Raw genomic sequence first — 18,514 nt, forward strand, 5'->3', positions numbered from 1 at the left:
TAGGAGGGTAGGAGCTATGCATTTGTCAACCTGCCTTTTTGCTCTATTTATAGGATGATGGGGGTGAGTACAAGTGTACGTGCGTGAGAGCGGGCACGCCCTCTCGCGGCGTACTCACTCTGACTTCTGACTCTGGTAGCAGGCTGAGGCGTTTGACTGGTCGTCTTCTTCACATCTGGGCACAGCAACGACAGGAGTGGTCGCCACTGACAGCGAGTGAAGACCCAGGCCACGGTCAACTTTAGCGGGTGGGTGGTCAGACGCTCGTGCGGAAGTCTCGGGTCGCAGGTCGCTCCGCTCGTTGGGCTTTCACGCGGCCCACCTTCCTCGCTGCTGCCGCCGCGCGCCCGCACCCCTGCACTGCACGGCCGGAAACCGCACACGTACGGGCATACGGGTGACAGTAGATGGCATGCAAGTGCTTCCAGGCTTCCAGGTTCCAGCAGCAGTGACATGTGCACGCACGCACGCATGTTCCTCTTTCACTTTCTGAAGCCAGGTAAAAAGAACATGCATGCATTCATGTCATCCTTTGATTTTCACCGCATGCAGCGGCGCAAAACCTTCCAGTCGTGCCCAGTGTGTACGTACACCGCGAAAATCCGCGATGCCATTTGACTGGCACTCGCATTGACTGTTCCTCTTCCACCTACTGGCTATTGGTATTGGATTAGCTAGTCGGAGCTGCTGGTGTACAACTGTACACTGCAGGAACTAAAAGAGCACCCAAAAGCAGGCGCACCATAATTTTTGGACATGGTTATACCGCGACCGGTCAAGCACTTTGGGGGAGCGCACAATCTTCGTCCACCTCACGTTGTCTTTGTCCCCGACTCGAAACTACTCGTGTCGGTCTTCTTCTCCCTCCTCGCGGCGCGTTAGGGTTCATCGGAGCTCCACGGCCACGGCTTGCATCCCCTCGAACCCCCTTCTAAGCCCGTTGGAGACAGAGAAGAAGAGAGGGCGCTGAACTCTAACGCCGGGGAGCTCGCCAGAACCCTAGGCGCCTTCTTCCCCAACTCTAGTGCGGGCACGAATGCGGGCGCGGGTGCAGATGCGAACACGGGCGTGTGGGAGGGAGGGGGAGACACTACAGGAATGGTTTCTAGGGGCGGCTGGTGAGGCTTTGAAGAGGCGGCTGTCTCTACAAATCATGTATTTGTAGGGACGGTTCCCAGACCGCCCTTACAAATCGATTTGTAGAGTGATTTGTAGAGACGGCTGGTGTTATCAGCCGCCCTATAAATCGATTTGTAGGGGCGGTTGTAGAACCAGTCGTCCCTATAATACCTGTTTGTAGGGGCGATTCAGTCTAGAACCACGTCTACAGTACATTTTTCTGCCAAAAGAAATTCAAATTTACAATTCAAATTCGACCAGAACATATATATATATATATATATAATTCAAATCTGACCGGAACATATATAATTCAAATCTAACCACAAGCACAAGAGTATTATATAAACTACCATTACAAGTCCAATTCACAAGAATATATACAATCCATCATTAAATAGACATAATTCACAGGTCTAATTCGTTCCATAAGTCCAAACCGTCTCACAAGGTACGACCAATGTCAAATTCCATACACATTGTTATCAACGGCCTAGAGCTAGCCTTCCAATCTTATGAAGGTGTTGGTACTTAGGATTTCTACCTAAGTCAGAATCTCGATCATGGTAGGTGCCTTTGACGTGTACAATCTGATCTAATATGAAGTTGCAAAGGTCGCCGACGAGCTCTAAGAGTTGGTCATCCTTATATGGGTCTCTTTCCATTTCTTTCTCTTCTTTCCACTATAAGAGAACAAGTTTCGGTTTAGTATTTCATATCATGTGCGAAGTTTTTATACTACGGGTGAAGATGTTTAAACTTACCCTTAAGGGGTGCCTCCTATAGGCACCGGTGTTACTCATCATAGAACATACATAGTATCCACAATGTACACTCCCAGGCTTCTGCTTGGGGCACTGTGTGTTTTGCATATGAAAATATAAAGTAATGTTTTTGACAACCATATAATGAAGTACTAAAGTAGGTTACACTTACCGCACATAGTGTTTTTATAGCCAGCCTTTCCTTTTTTACTGGATTATGTCTTCCGTGATGTTTATTGACATAGAACCTGAATGTCCTGTTCGAATTATTTTAGCAAATACAACTTGTTAGTATCCAAAAGTGAATGTTACAAGTATGTATACAAACATATAAGCTAATGAGGAATGTCGATATGTATACGTCTTGAGAATCGATATGAAGTCTTTATATGTCACCGGGTCTCTATCTATTGAATCAAAGACCCATGCTATGCTCCTCCTGACATCGACGCCTATACAAATCCAGTGGTTGCTGCAAGAATTTAATCATAGAACTAGATAAGCTCTTTTGCATCGAATAAAATATATCGAACAAAGCTTTAAGTATAGAGTTGAACTTACTCGAAGTTGTATGGTAGCCATATAGTAGAGTGCTATTGGAGATTTTTAAAAGCCAGGACAATGTATGCCGAAACCTTAAGGAACTCTTATCTTAGTTTCTTCGCACGGATGTCCTCTTTCTTCCGAAGGGTCTTTCCAGTAGCTAGCTCTTTGGCATCCAGTTTCTATTGTCTAGGGCAATTAAAATTTGTTTGTGCTATAGCTTGAGGGTCTATATACCCGGCTTTCACACTTGGCATTTGTTTTACAATATGCACTTGCATTCTATAAATCATGGCGTGGGTTAGTTACAGCAAAATCTAAAGATTATATTCATATCATATCGGGAGGGCAAGGACTTAGAGGCACCACGTGCGAATTAGATTCATTTCCATTGCTCTGAGGTGAAAGCATATTTGCATGTCATTGAAGTCAAAGATAATTTTCCTGGCTAGGCTTTCAAATGTGTCGGTGGGGAAGCATGCTTGTACGAGGTCTATGCTCTTTAGGAGAACACACAAGTACCAATTATAGAACCTTCTCATTCTAAGTGGTAGGCGTTGGATGTCCTGGTTTGGTAGGAAGGGCTTGCCTCTTTCATATGTTTTCGGGCAATCCTTTGACCATTTGATGGCATCAACATTTGGATACTTCTTTGCTGTTTGGTGGACTTTGCTAGTGACGGCCTCCTCAGGAGCCCGTGTTGGGATTTTTTTAACTTGGTTCTCAAGCTTGAACTGGTTATGGGCATACCACTTGTGCATCGACGAGACGTCTTTCATCGGAATATAAATTGGCCTTATGGTGATTGGATGCTTCTTTCAAAGTTCCCATTCAGGTATGTCCTCATCTTCTTGTGCATCATCTTCTTCAGGAGGCACTCGTTGTTTATGTATTGACTGCGCTTGTTGAGAAGACTGTGCCATCTCATTGTGCACTTGCTCAGTACGAGCTGGAGAAGGTTGTGGCTTATTAGGCACATGCTCGCTAGGAGGCGGGGAAGAATGTGGCATCTTAGGAATGTGGTGGTCACGAGACGGTGAAAATATCTCCCCGTCCTTAACAACTTGCTCCAAATTTGAGAGAGGGGGAGACAGCGAAGAAGCAGTCAATATAATGTCCTGTTTGTGCCAGAGGATGAACTGCCCTATTACGTCTTCGATAACACCAGCCCATTGGAAGTTGCGTAGTCTATCCTTCACTGCATGAACTTGGGCTTCATGGTATGCAACTCGGGCTTCATGAGGATGTGCCACACCCGTTGCCACCTCTATCATAATGTTCTACCAGCCACTGAGAAACACCAAGGTGCAACTAGTTGGTTCCCATATGCGATCGACGGGGGTTATGGCTGCAGTGGAACCTTGGCTGCTAGGAACGTCCGGAGGGCTACCAACTAATGCCAGTTCTCCCGGCGGCGCCATTAATGTTCATAGCTCCGTAGATAGCCCTTGCTCCTCTAGCGCTTTCACAACTAGAGCCTTCACTTGGAGCTCAAGATTAGCCTCCCGATCTCTGTCATGTTTCTTGTACATGTGCCTGTCCTCTTCAAATCTGTGCTTCTAGGTCATCCTTTTCCCTAGCCTCCTGGTGCGGCCTGTGTGCTCGTTATTTCCCAAGCCAAGGCTAAGCTCGTCTCTCTCTCTAGAAGGATTGAATGAGCCCTTCTCCTTGTCTTCAACATATTTTAGTATCTTTGATACCGCCTCTTGGGTCTCCAGCTTATGAAACTTAAGATTATCACCGGATGATTCTGTCCTCCTCGCATATATCCAATTCCTTGAGCGCACCTTCAAATCCTTCACATCGATATTCCCAGAAGCTGCGGTCTCTTCGTCTATCTTCCTAAACTGCTCTTCCTTGGCATAGTAGCCACCGGGGCCTAGATGATGGTGGTGTTTGTTCCTCTTCGCCAGCTCGGTGTTATGGGCACTGAGCCCCAATGCCTCTGGTGAAGTCTTCTGAGCCACGAGCTCCTCCTATTGACTAAGAGTTATGTTGCCGAACTCGTTGAATGGAGTTAACCCCTTTTGGATATACTTCTTGTTGAGCTCCGATATCCAATGTCGGAATGACTCTCCCATGATCTTGAAAGTATTTTTTTATCAGTTCTTGCTTACCCTCTAGAAATCTAAAATTGAGCTTCAGCTGCTTATCCCATAGTTTATCCTTTTTCTTCTCTGGTACCTCTTTCTAGTTAGGGATTGCTAGGTTCAATTTATCTCTTACTAGGGCTCTGATCGCATTACAGAATTGTCCTCTGAATTCCTTCGGCTCAAGGATCTTCCCTGCTGGCCCGACCTCCATTATCACATAGCATGCCTTATCTGGATATTGGTTTGTTTTTCTATCCCCTCGTTTCTTCTTTGGCTTGGTAGTCATGTTCGTCGTTGTGTCTTTAGGTTGTGGAGCAGAGGCCTCAATGTCCGTCTCTGTGGCTGTTGCCTCATCTCTCCTTTCCTCTACTCCGTCTTGTCCGGCTAGAGGTCACGGACATCGACGTCATCTTTTCTGAGTTTTAGGAGAAACCTGTATATACGACAGGTCAAAGTGTTAGCAGAGGTAACACAACCAAAGCTTTAGCAAAATTTACAAGCTAAGGCTTTATCCCTACCTCCTCGTTCGGGTCAAAATCCTTGTCCAAATCTTCCTCTGTTGGCCTCCTTCTAGCTTTACGTGGGACAGGATCCTCGAGACTTACATATCCCTCTTCTGAGTTCTTATCATCATCATCCTCTTCTTCTTCGTCTTCAGCAGCCTCTCCTGCTCTTCCTTCTGCTCTCCCTTCCTCCTCGTCACACTGCTCCTGAGTAAACATCACTTCTAGATCCTTTTCTAACTCGTTATCGAACTGCTCTTAAGTAAGCTGGTCCTCTAGTACTTGCTGCTCATAGGTTGGCTACTCATCATGCTCGGGGCATCGGGCTGCACTGTCTGGTGTCCACGATATTATTTCGCGCTTTGTTCTAATAGATGCAAGAACGTGTGTTTTAGGTACGCGAGAAGGTATAAGAAATTAAAAAGGTCTATAAACCAAAATAGTCCTATAAAATAACAATATATAAAAAACGAGTAGTAGCAGTAGTAGAGGCATGCGAAACATGTCAATCATCATTTGATCATGAACTTGGAGCATCAAGGCATCGTAACAGAGAAGAGGGAAGAAGGTAATGTAGGGGCGGCTGGTAATGATGTCAAGTTTCTCACAAGTTCTTGATCATCAGCTCATATTCCATATAATGTATGGGCTTGGACAATTTCATCATCGGCAAAACAAAGGAGAGGAGAGGAGAGGGGAGATTTGGCAAAAAAAGCAACAGCTGCTTAGCAAACATAGAGCAGCAGCTGATGGCAAAAATAGCAAAAAAACAACAGTATTGGTCTCATTATTAGCAGAAAATCGATGAACTTTTAGGCTTTCGAGCTGCTGAAATAAACGTTTATATCCCTTGGCCCTTGCAACTGAAAAAGAAAAAACACGGAAGGAGCATTTGTTATAGTTTATGGTCTGATGAACTTTTACCCAGTAGAATGATTGTAATTATTCCTTTGAAATTTTTATACTTCCTTTCATTTTAACATTGTAAATTTGTTATGCTCAGATGATAGTAAATTGGCAATAGCACTTGAGGTCTAGTCAATCCAATTGAAAGTGCATTTAAAAACATATTGTTGATTCTCTTTATCTCTTGTCCAAAAAGTTGCATATTTTTTTCATTATTTGTGGATGTGTTGTATCACTTATTGCTTAGTAAGACCAAAAGAAAATCCAGAATAGCTAGATGACTAGATTGTCCCTTTGCTGTCTATGCTTCAATTATTTGAGCTTGTAGACATTTAAAAAATGACTGGTATGGGGTTTTAGCTTTGTCTGAGTGTTTCATCAGCATTGATCGCTAGCAACACATAACCTTATTTCTCACAAGTATGTTTTATCTGTGTTCAGTTTGGGCTGATGCGGACACTTGGTTCGAGAGGCAGCAGCATGAAGAGGAGATGCAGCGGTTGCAGGTAGAGCACCGTGCAGCAATGCAGGAAGCAGAGAAACTGCACAGGGAGAAACTGGCCGCTGAAAGGGAGGGCGAGAAAGAAAAAGACCCACAGCACATGAGCTTCACATTCATAATCAGCATCGAGTAAATGCACCACCGTTTTCACGGTTGGTTGCCCTGCCGGGCCGCGATGCGATGTGTCATCACGAGCTCTGAATCACTTCTGTGCTTGTCTGTTTCATCAGGTTAGTCCAGACCTCTATGGGGATAACAACACATGGCTGTTCACATACTGGACTGTAAGTTTTGAACATTCTGCCTATCCTATCTTACCGTTATTGCAACATTTGAAGAGAGATTACGCTTTCATTTACAGTTCCTGAACTGTTTCGCTATGTGGCATGTGTAGAGTGATGCATACCAGGCAACAGGGTGCTACAACATGCTGTGCTCAGGGTTCATTCAGGTTAACAACCAGATTGCCATGGGAGCCAGCATCTTCCCAACCTCAAGCTACTCTGGCTCCCAATATGATATCAGTATACTGATCTGGAAGGTGAGCTAAGTAATTAAACTAGTAACTCACCACATGCCATGCCTAGTACGTACAGAATTATCAGACATGCAGAGAATCTTTAGCCCACTTGCTGTTATGCTCTTACTCGTGCTCCTCCTTGACTGGTGAACCTGTACCTGGGGCTTTGAAAATTGGTTTCCTCCTTACCCGTGGTTATCATACTCCTTTTCTCAACAACCTCTTTCTTGTCGCTAATGATTACTCTACTTTTGATTTTTCAAAAGAAACAACCATTGCTACTTTTCACCTCAACCAGCTAGTGTTCTTCCATTTCCATTGAGCATGGGTAATGAGTGCACGATTTGCATGCTAGAAGAACATGAATGCATCCACTTAGGTGGCATTTGGATTGTGGGTTATAACAGATGGGAATGAGAAATGGGCTGGGTAGGATATGTTTTTCCCTTGTTTGGTAAAAGGGATATGGAAATGAGTTGGGTTTGGAATAGGGATAAAGGGGCTCATATCCCATACCTGACTCCTGTCAGTCCAATGTATTGCACCTGTGGCCACTTGCCGCCGCAAGGAACAGCTAACACAACATCCCTAGCAAGTCACGCCACAGGAGTTGTAGTACTAACTACCAGCAAGCGTACATAGGAGTCAGCAAGGATCGCCGTGGAAGCAAAGAGATGGGCAGCATAATACTTCTGGAGATGTGAACTTTCCATTTCTTTCTTCTCTTTTGCATTTTTCCATACTTAACCCAAACCCAAACAATATGCATCCAGACATGGGAATGGCAACAGAATCTTTTATCCCTAATCCAAACCCACCAACTTATAATATCTTTATCCCATACCCACCCAGCATCCAAACGGCACCTTTGTGTATGTTCAGCTGCTATTATTTCCTGATACTCAAATGTGGCTATGTAAATGTAGAAAAGGATTTTGCATAGAAATGTGGCTATGTAAATGTAGAAAAGGAGGTGGTGAACTCGCAGCCAGACGGCGTGCACACCTCGACGCAGATGGGCAGCGGGCACTTCCCAGAGGAAGGGTTCAGCAAGGCGAGTTACTTCAAGAACATCCAGGTGGTGGACAGCACCAACAACCTCAAGGCCCCCAAGGGGCTGGGCACCTTCACGGAGCAGTCCAACTGCTACGACGTGCAGAACGGCAACAACGGCGACTGGGACACCTACTTCTACTACGGCGGCCCTGGGAGGAGCTCCAACTGCCAGTAACTTTCAAGGTGTGACAGCCATCCGAGTGGGAATACACGGTCCGCATCAGTTTTCTGGTAGCTCTAGGTAGTATGTGATGTGAATTGGGTCGTCATTGTTGTCACTTGTAGTAGGTTCTCCCTCGAGTTTCTTCTTGTTCTTTTTTTCCCCTTGTTGATTAGTGCCAGGATGGCTTCTGAAGAGAAGCATGGCATGTGGTGGTGATGCCCTACCCTACTGGTGGCCTACCTCCTTTTCCTATATGGTAGATTCACTTGTCCTTGTGGTTATGGGCTGTGCATGTTTTCCTGTCACTTTTTTTTCACCTTTGATGGATGTCAGTGCAGCGCACCGAAAGGTGGAATGGGCAGAATTCAGATTTAGGCCAGCAGCTTTGTGTGCCACTGATGGATGAGTGGCTAACTGCCTAACTGGTGCTGGTTGAGTACAAGAACAAGAACAAGAAAAGGGGGAAAGAAAGGATTGTCCATGCCATTGCATTGTTGATTGTTCTGAATAGACCACATCTGGGAGATTATGAAATGTTCTGTACTCCAGATCTTAGTGGAGGTATAGTGCACCAATGACATGTACATGAATCAGATGTTTTCATTGGCTCTTCTTGGTAATCTCTTGTGCACTGGTTTGGAGAAAGAAAAAGTAACAAGTAGTTTAAGTAACCCATACTGGTTGACAGGCCAGGGACGTTCAAGTTGAGAGGCGACGGTTGGTTTTGGCGCGGGGGCAGAACAGCGGCAGCTCAAATGTCAATTCTATGCGTGTTGGTATATGGGTTTGTGGAGGCGCTGGAAAATTTTGTGCCGTTGTGAAAACATGACAGGGTCCAACCATGTGCCACAATTCCCCAGGCCAACCAAACCTTGCCCCGCAGGACTGTAAACGGAAAAAGGAAGACCCTATTTACCGGCAACCAAAACATAGTCAATGTCCCATCGGATGTACACATGCATAGAGTATTAAATATAGACTAATTACGAAACTAATTATATAGTTTGCGACTAATTTGCAAGGCGAATCTTTTGAGCCTAATTAGTCCATGATTTGACAATGTTTGCTACAGTAACGTGTGCTAATGACGGATTAATTAGGCTTAAAAAATTCGTCTCGTGAAGTACTGACGGATTATGTAATTTGTTTTTTTATTAGTATCCGAACACCCCATGCAACATCCTCCCAACACACCTGTTAAATTTTAGTAGCTGGATCTAAACACCCGTAAGTCTCACATCGTTCATCCTTCACATTCAGTGTGTTTTTTCTTTTTTCTTTTCTTTCTGAACCAGCATCATCAACTGTTCAATGCAAGTACACATTTAGTGAGGAGCATATATCCAAAAGGGCAGAGCAGTTGTAGTTGTAGGACTGCAAGTGTTGCTTAGCACTATAATTTGATTTTTTTTGGCAAGCATTGCAAATTCATGTTATTTACTAACTTGGACAGCACATACATGGTACCCAATAAAAATCATTCCTAGCATCCAATGGCTATCGGCTCAATTTGACAATGGCTATCGGCTCAATTTGACAATGGCTATCAGTTGTAGAAAAACAGACTTGTAAGGCTGCCATGTGTTACAAACCCAAAAGGATTACACTGGCTACTTTGGAATAAAATAATTGAGTATATATAGGAAACAACAACTAGTAAGCCAACATGGAAGGGGTGAAGAGAAAACAAAAGATAACATTTCACAAAGGTAAAACAAAAGATAATTTGTGGATGATGAGCACCTTGTAGCTAACACAGTAACCAATGAAGCATTTTACCACTAGTGCAATGAAGCATTTCTCAAATCTACCTTTAGTAGTCATCTAGAAGGCTAGCACAGCAGCTCAACAAACCAAGACCACGAGATTCTGAACCAAGTGCAGCTAAGCTGAAAAAATTAAAACCTCAATCGGACATCTCTAACCAAAACGAAATGCTCAGAACCAAGTTAAATCACCTCGCCCTGCCCAGAACCAAGTCAATCACCTTGTCCCCTTAATGATGCCTCTTGAGAGGCTTCAGATACAACACTGATTGCATAACGAGACAGTGCTACAGCTACAAACAAATTGACCATCCCCTACACTGCACATAAAGCCATGTAACACAGAAAATTACAGCAGCACATTAGACCGCCACGAATCCATGTCCGACCACTACAACGAATCGGCTGCATTGTGGAGCAAGAATGGAGGAGAAGGGGTTGGAGCTTACCTGCAGAAGAACAAGCCAAAAAGGGTGGTGGTGGAGCGCGCGCACACGCTGGACGCATAGCCACCAGGGCAAGCCCGCTGGGGGAGGGAGCAGGGACGCCGAGGCGCACCGGCAGCGGGGCCGCCGGCAGAGGGAGAGCACACGGGCACCAGGCACCAGGGCCACCTGGGGGACGGAGCGTGGACACCAGAGCGCACGGGTACCAGAGCCACCAGGGGAGGGAGCAGGGACGCCAAGGCGCACCAGCACCGGGGCCGCTGGCGGATGGTGCGCGGACACTGGAGCGCACGGCGAGTACCAGAGCCGTCGGGGAGGGAGCAGGGACGCCGGGGCGCACCGGCACCGGGGCCGTCGGTGGAGGGAGAGTGCACGGGCACCAGGGCACCAGGGTCGCCGGGGGGAGGGAGCACGGGCATTGGCAGCAGAAACCCTAGCTACCGTGGGAGGGAGAACGACGGCGAAAACCCTAGCCGTCGGGGGGAACGACGACGCGCAGGGCAGGAGATGGACTGGGGGTTGGAGGCGGATCGGAGGAGGTAGGGCATGGCGGAGGTAGGGCACGGAGGCGGCGGACGTAGGGCACAGAGGCGGCGGTGGCGGGCACGGGAAAATTTGGCAGCCTACCGGCGTCGTGGAGGAGAAAAACGCACCCAAGACTTAGAATTTTTCGGTCACATGCGAGGTGTTGTTTATATACCACGGCTGATTTGTGGGGGCGGCTTGAAACTCTAGCCACCCCTACAAATACATTTGTAGGGGGGATTCCTGAGTCAACCGCCCATACAAATAAATAAAATATTTTAAAAAATAAAAATTTGAAATTCAAAACTTAGAATAGTATTTTAGGATATTAAATGATCGAAAATGAAAATATTGTAAACGTCAAAGTTGTAGAACTCATCAAAATATGCAACTTTTATTTTGGTCATATTTTCATGTGACTTTTTTGAATGATTCAAAGTTTGAATTTTAAAAAAGGACAACTTCAAACAACATTTTGGAAGAGTATATGATTTCAAATATAAAAGTCATGAATATAAAATATGTTGAACTCATCAAATTCTATAAGTTTTGTTTTTGTCATTTCTTCATTTGAGAAAGTGATAGCAAATATTGTTCATAAATTGACACATCTCTTATCTAGTTTCATAAACTATGTATGAGATTCATGAATTTATGACCAATGTTTGCTAACACTTTGGCAAATGAAGAAATGACCAAAATAAAAGTTGTTGAACACATAACTATATACAACTTTTATTTTGGTCATGTTTTCATTTAACAAAATTTGAATAGTTTAAATTTTGAATTTCAATAAATAGCAACTTCAAACAAGATTTTGAAACCTTAAATGATTTCAACTACAAAAGTCATGAACATAAAAGTTGTTGAACTTATCACTATCTACGACTTTTATTTTGATCACTTATTCATTTGACAAAGTATAGTAAACATTGTTCACAAATTCATATTTCACTCATAGTTTCATGAACTATATGAGAGACATGTTGATTTGTGAATAATGTTTACTATCACTTTGTTAGATGAAGAAATAACCAAAATAAAAGTTATAGATCTTGATGAGTTATACATCTTTGGTATTCATCACTTTTTCAGCTGAAATCATTTGGTGTCTCAAAATCTTGTTAGAACTTATCATTTTTTTTAAATTTGAAAATTTGAATTGCTCAAACTTTGTTAAACAAAAAGAATGACCAAATTAATACAGTAACTAGATAGGGCATGATTTTAGAAAATTTTAGGAAAAAAATCATCACATTTGGAGTTAGTATGAGGGAGAAAGACTAGTTACAAATTTTACACAGAGATTAAAAAGAAAAATCACAACTGTTCATGATAATCAATGATGAACAAGTGTGATTTCTCTTTTTAATCTGAGGCTGAAACTTGTAACTAGTTTTTCTCCCTCATACTAACTCTAAATGTGATGGTTTTTTCCCTAAAATTTTCTAAAATCATGCTATATCATTTTAGTCTGGTCATCTATCTTTGTCACTAATTTTGAACAATTTATATTTTGAATTTCAGGAAATGACAACTTCAGACCTGATTTTCAACCACTAAATGATTTCAGCTGTAAAGGTGATGAATATAAAAGTTATATAACTCGTCAAGATCTCCAACTTTTATTTCGGTCATTACTTCATTTTATAAAGTGTTAAGTGCTTGTTTTAAGTGTTTCAATAGTATTCTGAACATGTTGCAGTAGGAATAAGTACCTGTTTCAAGTGTCTATGTGTTACAGCTATTTTAGTAATAATAGAGTGGATGTTGCAATAGGTTCATCTGGATGTTGCAAAGGATAGTCTCACACACATGCATAAATATAGTCTCACACATATACATAAATATATAGTCTCACATACATACATAAATATATAGTCTCATACACATGCATAAATAAAGTCTTACAAACACATACACTTACACAAACACTCCACGTTCAACAACTAGCTAGCCCGCTGTAACGACTTTTCCCTTGACATCTTTTCGTTCCCATGGCAATATGTCTTTGGGCATGTTCTTTTCCACAACACTGATCTTCTTAGGAAAGTCTATGAATAGCGGTATCTCATCATAGTTATTATAAGCTTCAACATCATCCACGCCATCAGCTCCGATAATGTGCTGTTTACCGGAGGCTATCGCATGCTTTGTCTTCTTCTTTGGGGGAGAGGTTACTTTATGGGTCAGGCATATAGAAAACTTATGCGACACGTGAAGCGAGCACCCTAAGGGTCATCTTGGTAGCCTAGATTCTTGAGGTCTAGGACTCTCAATCCGATCTCGTTCAGTTGGTGTTGTTTGATCTAGAGGCATCGAAACAGGGCCACCGTTATATCCCTTCATAGTCAAGTTCCCATATCTCTTCAATGATGCCAAAGTATTGGATCTTTCGTCCCACTCCATCGAGAGCTTCTATTCAAACGCCAGCTGTTTTGGTTCACATATTTACTATCCTTTGCGTGGGTATAGTATGTGTACCCATTGATGTCATAAGCTTTCCAAGATGTCACTTGTCTCGATGGCCCCTCCGCCAACCTACTGATGGTAATAGAGTCTATGGTTTCTCAAGGCAGTATGTTTTGGTCCTTCAACCATGTAGTTAGTCGTTGCTTGTGACTGTTTCATGACTCAATCATCTGAACGACCATTTCTCTCTGTCATAATGATAGCCAAGTGTTTAATCCAATGTACAGTTGCATCAGTTGTGTACTCTGCAAGACACTGTAATGCGCCCGACTCACTTTGTAATCATGGTCGATGAACACTTTTCTACCACTGGTGCCCTTCCCAGCCAGCCTACCCTTGTGACGAGAATTAGGTTTACCAATCCCTTTCTATACTTTTAGGTACTCTTGACAGCACTTGATGACTTCTTCAGTACTGTAACCCTCTATCATGGAGCCCTCTGGGTATGCTCGATTATGCACGTATCGGCTTAGAACCGACATGAACCGCTCGTAGGACCACATTTCATGCAAGTAGCAAGGGCCCAATGCCTATATCTGATGAACCATGTGAATCATGAGATGTGGCATTATATCAAGAAAAGCAGGAGGTAAAAACATCTCTAGTTGGTTTTGTGTCTCCACCACAAATTCATGTAGGTCACTCAGCTCTTTCTTGCCAATCGTCTTCGGTGAGATCTTCGAAAAGAAGTAGCACATGAGGGTGATGGTCATTTTCAAGAACTCTAGCTTTATAGACCTGATTGCAATAGGTAGAAACACTATCAGCATCACATGATAATCGTGAGCCTTGCAGTGTGTTATTGACAAGTCCTTCATTGACACTAGCTCCTTCACATTCACTGAAAAACCCAGTTGGGACTTTGACCCCCTCAGGAAAGTGCATATAGCTCTCTTCTCTTCTGGTGTTAGGTTGAAGCACGCCGTGGGTAGAGTGTATTTTCCATTAGCCTTAGGTACCGGGTGAAGCTATGGCATCACGTTTAGCTGCACCATGTCTTTCCATGATTTTAGACCATCCTTTGACTTGCCTGTGTCCATCAAGGTAGCAATGAGACTCTCAAAGACATTCGTCTACACAGTGCATAGCATCAATGGCATGGGGGACCTCCAAGTCTAGCCAATAAGGCAAATACTGAAAGAAGATCGATTGTTTCTTGAAAGGTACGGCCTTCGACAGGAGGTGCGCTTCTATCTCTGTTCATCCCATCTGGATTCTTCTTTCCATAGACGACGCGTATGTTTTTTACCATTCTATACATATGTTCTCTGTTATGACGTCTCTTCGGAGGGGGTTCAATCTCTGGGGTGTTGTCATAAAATCTAAAGAACAATTTGCTGCGGTACTTGTGACTTGTCTTTAAGAAGCGCTGATTCCTTAGTTAAACTATCTTCTTGGATGCATCTAGAACACCAATGTAGTACCATCCAAGCAAACTAAGCATCCTGTCTTCCCTTTGATCTATCCAGATAAAGCAAATAGCGCGGGGTAATCATTGGTAGTAACAAATATTATTGCTCTACATATGAAGTCCTCCTTTCAGAACGCATCGTACATTGGCTCCCCATGCCTCCATAGCTTCTCCATTTCTTGCATCAAAGGCTCGAGGAACACAGTCTATATCAATGCTTGGTTGTTTAGGGCCAAAAATAAGAATAGTGAGGAGAAGGTACTTTCTCTTCTGACACAATCACGTTGAGATGTTATACATGGTCAAGATCACTGGACAAGTGCTATGGTCGCTCATCCTCTCATTGAAGGGATTCATTCCATCGGTGCTCAAGCTAAACCGTATATTCCTTGGGTCATCACTGAATTCTCTGTGCTTCTCATTGATCCTTTGCCACTTACTACAATTAGTCAGGTGTGCAATCTTATCATCATCCCACCATGTCATGAGTGTGGCTTCTTTAGGGTTTAGGAAGATATGTCTCAAGCGGTCAGTCACTGGCAGGTACCATATTACCAAGGATAGGAATTTTTCTTTGCTTTGTATCGTTGCCTAATTGAGTGTCCTCTGGGCCGAAGATTCTTGTACCATTTTTTTCGTACCCTTCTTATTCCTCTTTTTCTCCGTGGAGGCTTCGTCCCCACCGTAAAGGTCATTGTTCTTGTAATGGCTGGCCCCACACCAGGGACATTTATCTAGTGACTTGAACGTTTCGCCATGAAAAAGGATACAGTGGTTGGGCCATGCATGGATTTTTTCAACCCCATTGTCTATGGACTTATGACATTATTTGCTTGGTATGTGTTGGCGGGAACTGAGTTTGGTTATGGCAGCACCCATGACAGAAGACGCAATAAATCTTTGAAACTATAGTCTGACCAGCCGTACTTAACCTTAAGGATGAGTAGCTCAAGCATAAAATGTAGCAATGTCCAATGTGTCGGACAACCCTTTTCAACACCATACATAGTCTCCTTTGATGCTTTTATCACCCTTTCCAAATTTTCTAGACCTTTCAGGCTCTTTAGTAAAATCTCTGGTCCAAGGACTCGAATCATTTCCTCCAAATCATCAAAATCATCTTCATCACCAACACGTGCTCCCCAATCATTATTGGCACCACCTTCGTCGTTACCATCCTAACCACCAGCATAACCATGTTATTCATTGCCAAACTCAGGATCCATTTGTACATCAAGCTCTTTTGAGTATTGGGATAGGTATTCTAGGGTTTTGGCGTCGTCTTCTTCATCATCGTTGTCATTATCAACAACCGTTGTTTCACCATGATGAATCCACACTATGTAGTCCTCGACAAATCCTCGCACAATCAAATATTCTCTGACGATACTCACATCTGTCCATGCCATAAGGTTCTTGCAATCTTTGTAGGGACAAATAATTGTATCCTTATTCTCTATCAACATCGCTGCAAGCTTCTCTACGGCTTCAATAAATTTGTCCACCTCTTTTACGGAAACCTGCCTTGAACCTTAACGAACCATACATTCAAGACTTCCTATACTCCATCTTTTAAAACACAATAATTAAAGAAAATACATTAAAGGACTACTAATTCAGATATATGTAAAGGAATCAAATTAATAATTAATTACTTGACAATAATTCTATATACTTTAGATAAATATAAATTTAAATATAAAATAAAATTACATGAAGCATATCAAACACACCATGGTAGAGGGTAATTAAATTAATGGCCTATTTATCAATAAATAATTAAAATATATATTTATTAATTAAAATAAATAATTTCAAAGACAACAATTTGCAACAATTAATATTTTACCCACTACCTTTCATACAAACCCTATTCCAATTTCATGAAACATAAATTTACAAAATTAAAATTTAAAAAAAACAAACCCTAGATCTAGATCTAAATCTACATGTACATGAAACATACATGAAACTAGGGTGTAATCTCAACTAAAATCAAGCAAGATCGACTAATAAATGGTGTTATCTCATTTATCTAACTAATTTACACTTATAGCTTCAAAACTAGAGTCTAATTTGCTTCATACAAAGCTCAAGCACCATACAAGAGAGAGAAAAGCAAAACTCTAATTCCGATCACTAACCAACCATTAACACTTCAAATAAAGGCTTGGAATAGAATTTTCTTACTGTCGATGTTTCACCACCGATAGCCTGCCATGGGGTTCCCGGGGTAGTTTATTCGGGCTTCAGCGTATGCAGAACTCGATGGTAAACGCAAGAGACAGTCGATTTATCCTGGTTCGGACCCTCGACCGTGATCGAGTAATAGCCCTACATCTAGTCGGCATTAGCCTTTACGTTGGATTGATTATAAATTGTTGTGTTGTACAATTGTTCTCTTCTGCCCTCATCTAAGGAGCCCTGCCCTCCTTTATATAGTCAGGAGGCCAGAGTCCTAATCGGTTTACAATGTAGAGTCCTAGTAGGATTACAGGGTAGTATTACTACTAGGATTACATGGGAGGAATCCTAATAAAACTAGATCTCCTCTCTTCCTTGCAGTGTATCCCATGGGTCCCGCATCGATAGGCCCCCGAGCACTTCATGGTTGAACTCCGGAAGTCTTGTTTTGTTCCTCTAGGTCTTGCCGAGCAGGAACAAGCGTGGCTCGAGTGCTTTCTTGAGTGAAACCATGTAGCGCTTCTTGGGATCTTTGAGTGGTGTGTGCTTTTTTGAAGAAAAAGTACTCCCATCTGGGTGTAGCCCTCGAGCCTCTTGCTATTTGGAACAAGGAGCTGGAGGGTCTTGTCTTGAAATTGCTCTAATTCTTCGTCGAAGGGCTCCCGAGCATATACCCGGGTTCTTTATCAAAAAGAACTCAAATATAGCTCGGTCCGGGTTCTTTTTGTCGTGAGGCCTTGAAGTGGTCTGTCTTGAAGAAGTCTTCTTGGTGACGTGCACTTTTTCGAAGAAAAAAGTGCACTCACTGAGTGTAGTCCCCGAGCCTCTTGCTATTTGGAACAAAAAGTTGGAGTGTCTTGAATCTGAGTTGTTCAAAGAACTAAAAACCTCTTCTGAGGATATGTAGGATCTTGTAGACATTCTCAAGGGTGTATCCAAGTAACCCGCGAACTGCAGTAGGCTATCCATATACCATTGCAAGTTAACACAGTTGCGCTACCGAGTACTTTCCATAATTATCTTGCGTGCTTGATGTCTTCTTGCATGCTGCTGTATGTCATGCCTCTTCCTTTGTTTTGCTTGAGTAATGAAAGTACATATAAATATGCACGTGCATCCTCATATTCATGCTCATCTTGCTGACGCAAAATCTTCTTGTTCGACCATGATTCGATCCAAGTAAGGCAACCTAGATAATCCATCAAAAGGCTTTGGGTGGGCAGTCCCCTCACCGGAGACCCCGTATCACCCCCACCTTAGAATTTCCAAATCACCGCAATAAGGTCGACCTTAGCTATCGAGTAGTTGATCACCCCAACCAAGCTATCGAGTAGTTGATCACCCTAGCGACATCTAGAGCAGCAACCTAGTAAGACAGCGTGGGGCATGTGTCTCACCCAACAAAGTAGTGGCCAAGTAAGGCAGCCAGCGGTGGGCGAGCTCCTTATTTGATGACGTGGTCTAGAAAATGGTTCCCTTTCTAACAAGTAGGCTTCACGGCCTCAGCGACCAAGGTAAATCAACTGTAGTAGAGCCATGGA

General features: G+C 43.1%; 1 protein-coding gene across 1 annotated transcript; it reads left to right on the forward strand.

The window, feature by feature from the left end:
• The first annotated feature begins 6,267 nt into the window (after positions 1-6,267).
• LOC136465399 (protein neprosin-like) lies at positions 6,268-8,181 on the forward strand. Its single transcript, XM_066464147.1, has 5 exons — positions 6,268-6,274; positions 6,370-6,434; positions 6,661-6,714; positions 6,825-6,971; positions 7,894-8,181. Exons 1-5 carry the CDS (start codon positions 6,268-6,270, stop codon positions 8,179-8,181), a joined length of 561 nt encoding a protein of 186 aa, XP_066320244.1.
• The last annotated feature ends 10,333 nt before the right edge of the window (positions 8,182-18,514 follow it).

This window comes from Miscanthus floridulus, chromosome 7 (assembly GCF_019320115.1).
Source record: "Miscanthus floridulus cultivar M001 chromosome 7, ASM1932011v1, whole genome shotgun sequence".
In the NCBI taxonomy this organism is placed as follows: domain Eukaryota; kingdom Viridiplantae; phylum Streptophyta; class Magnoliopsida; order Poales; family Poaceae; genus Miscanthus; species Miscanthus floridulus.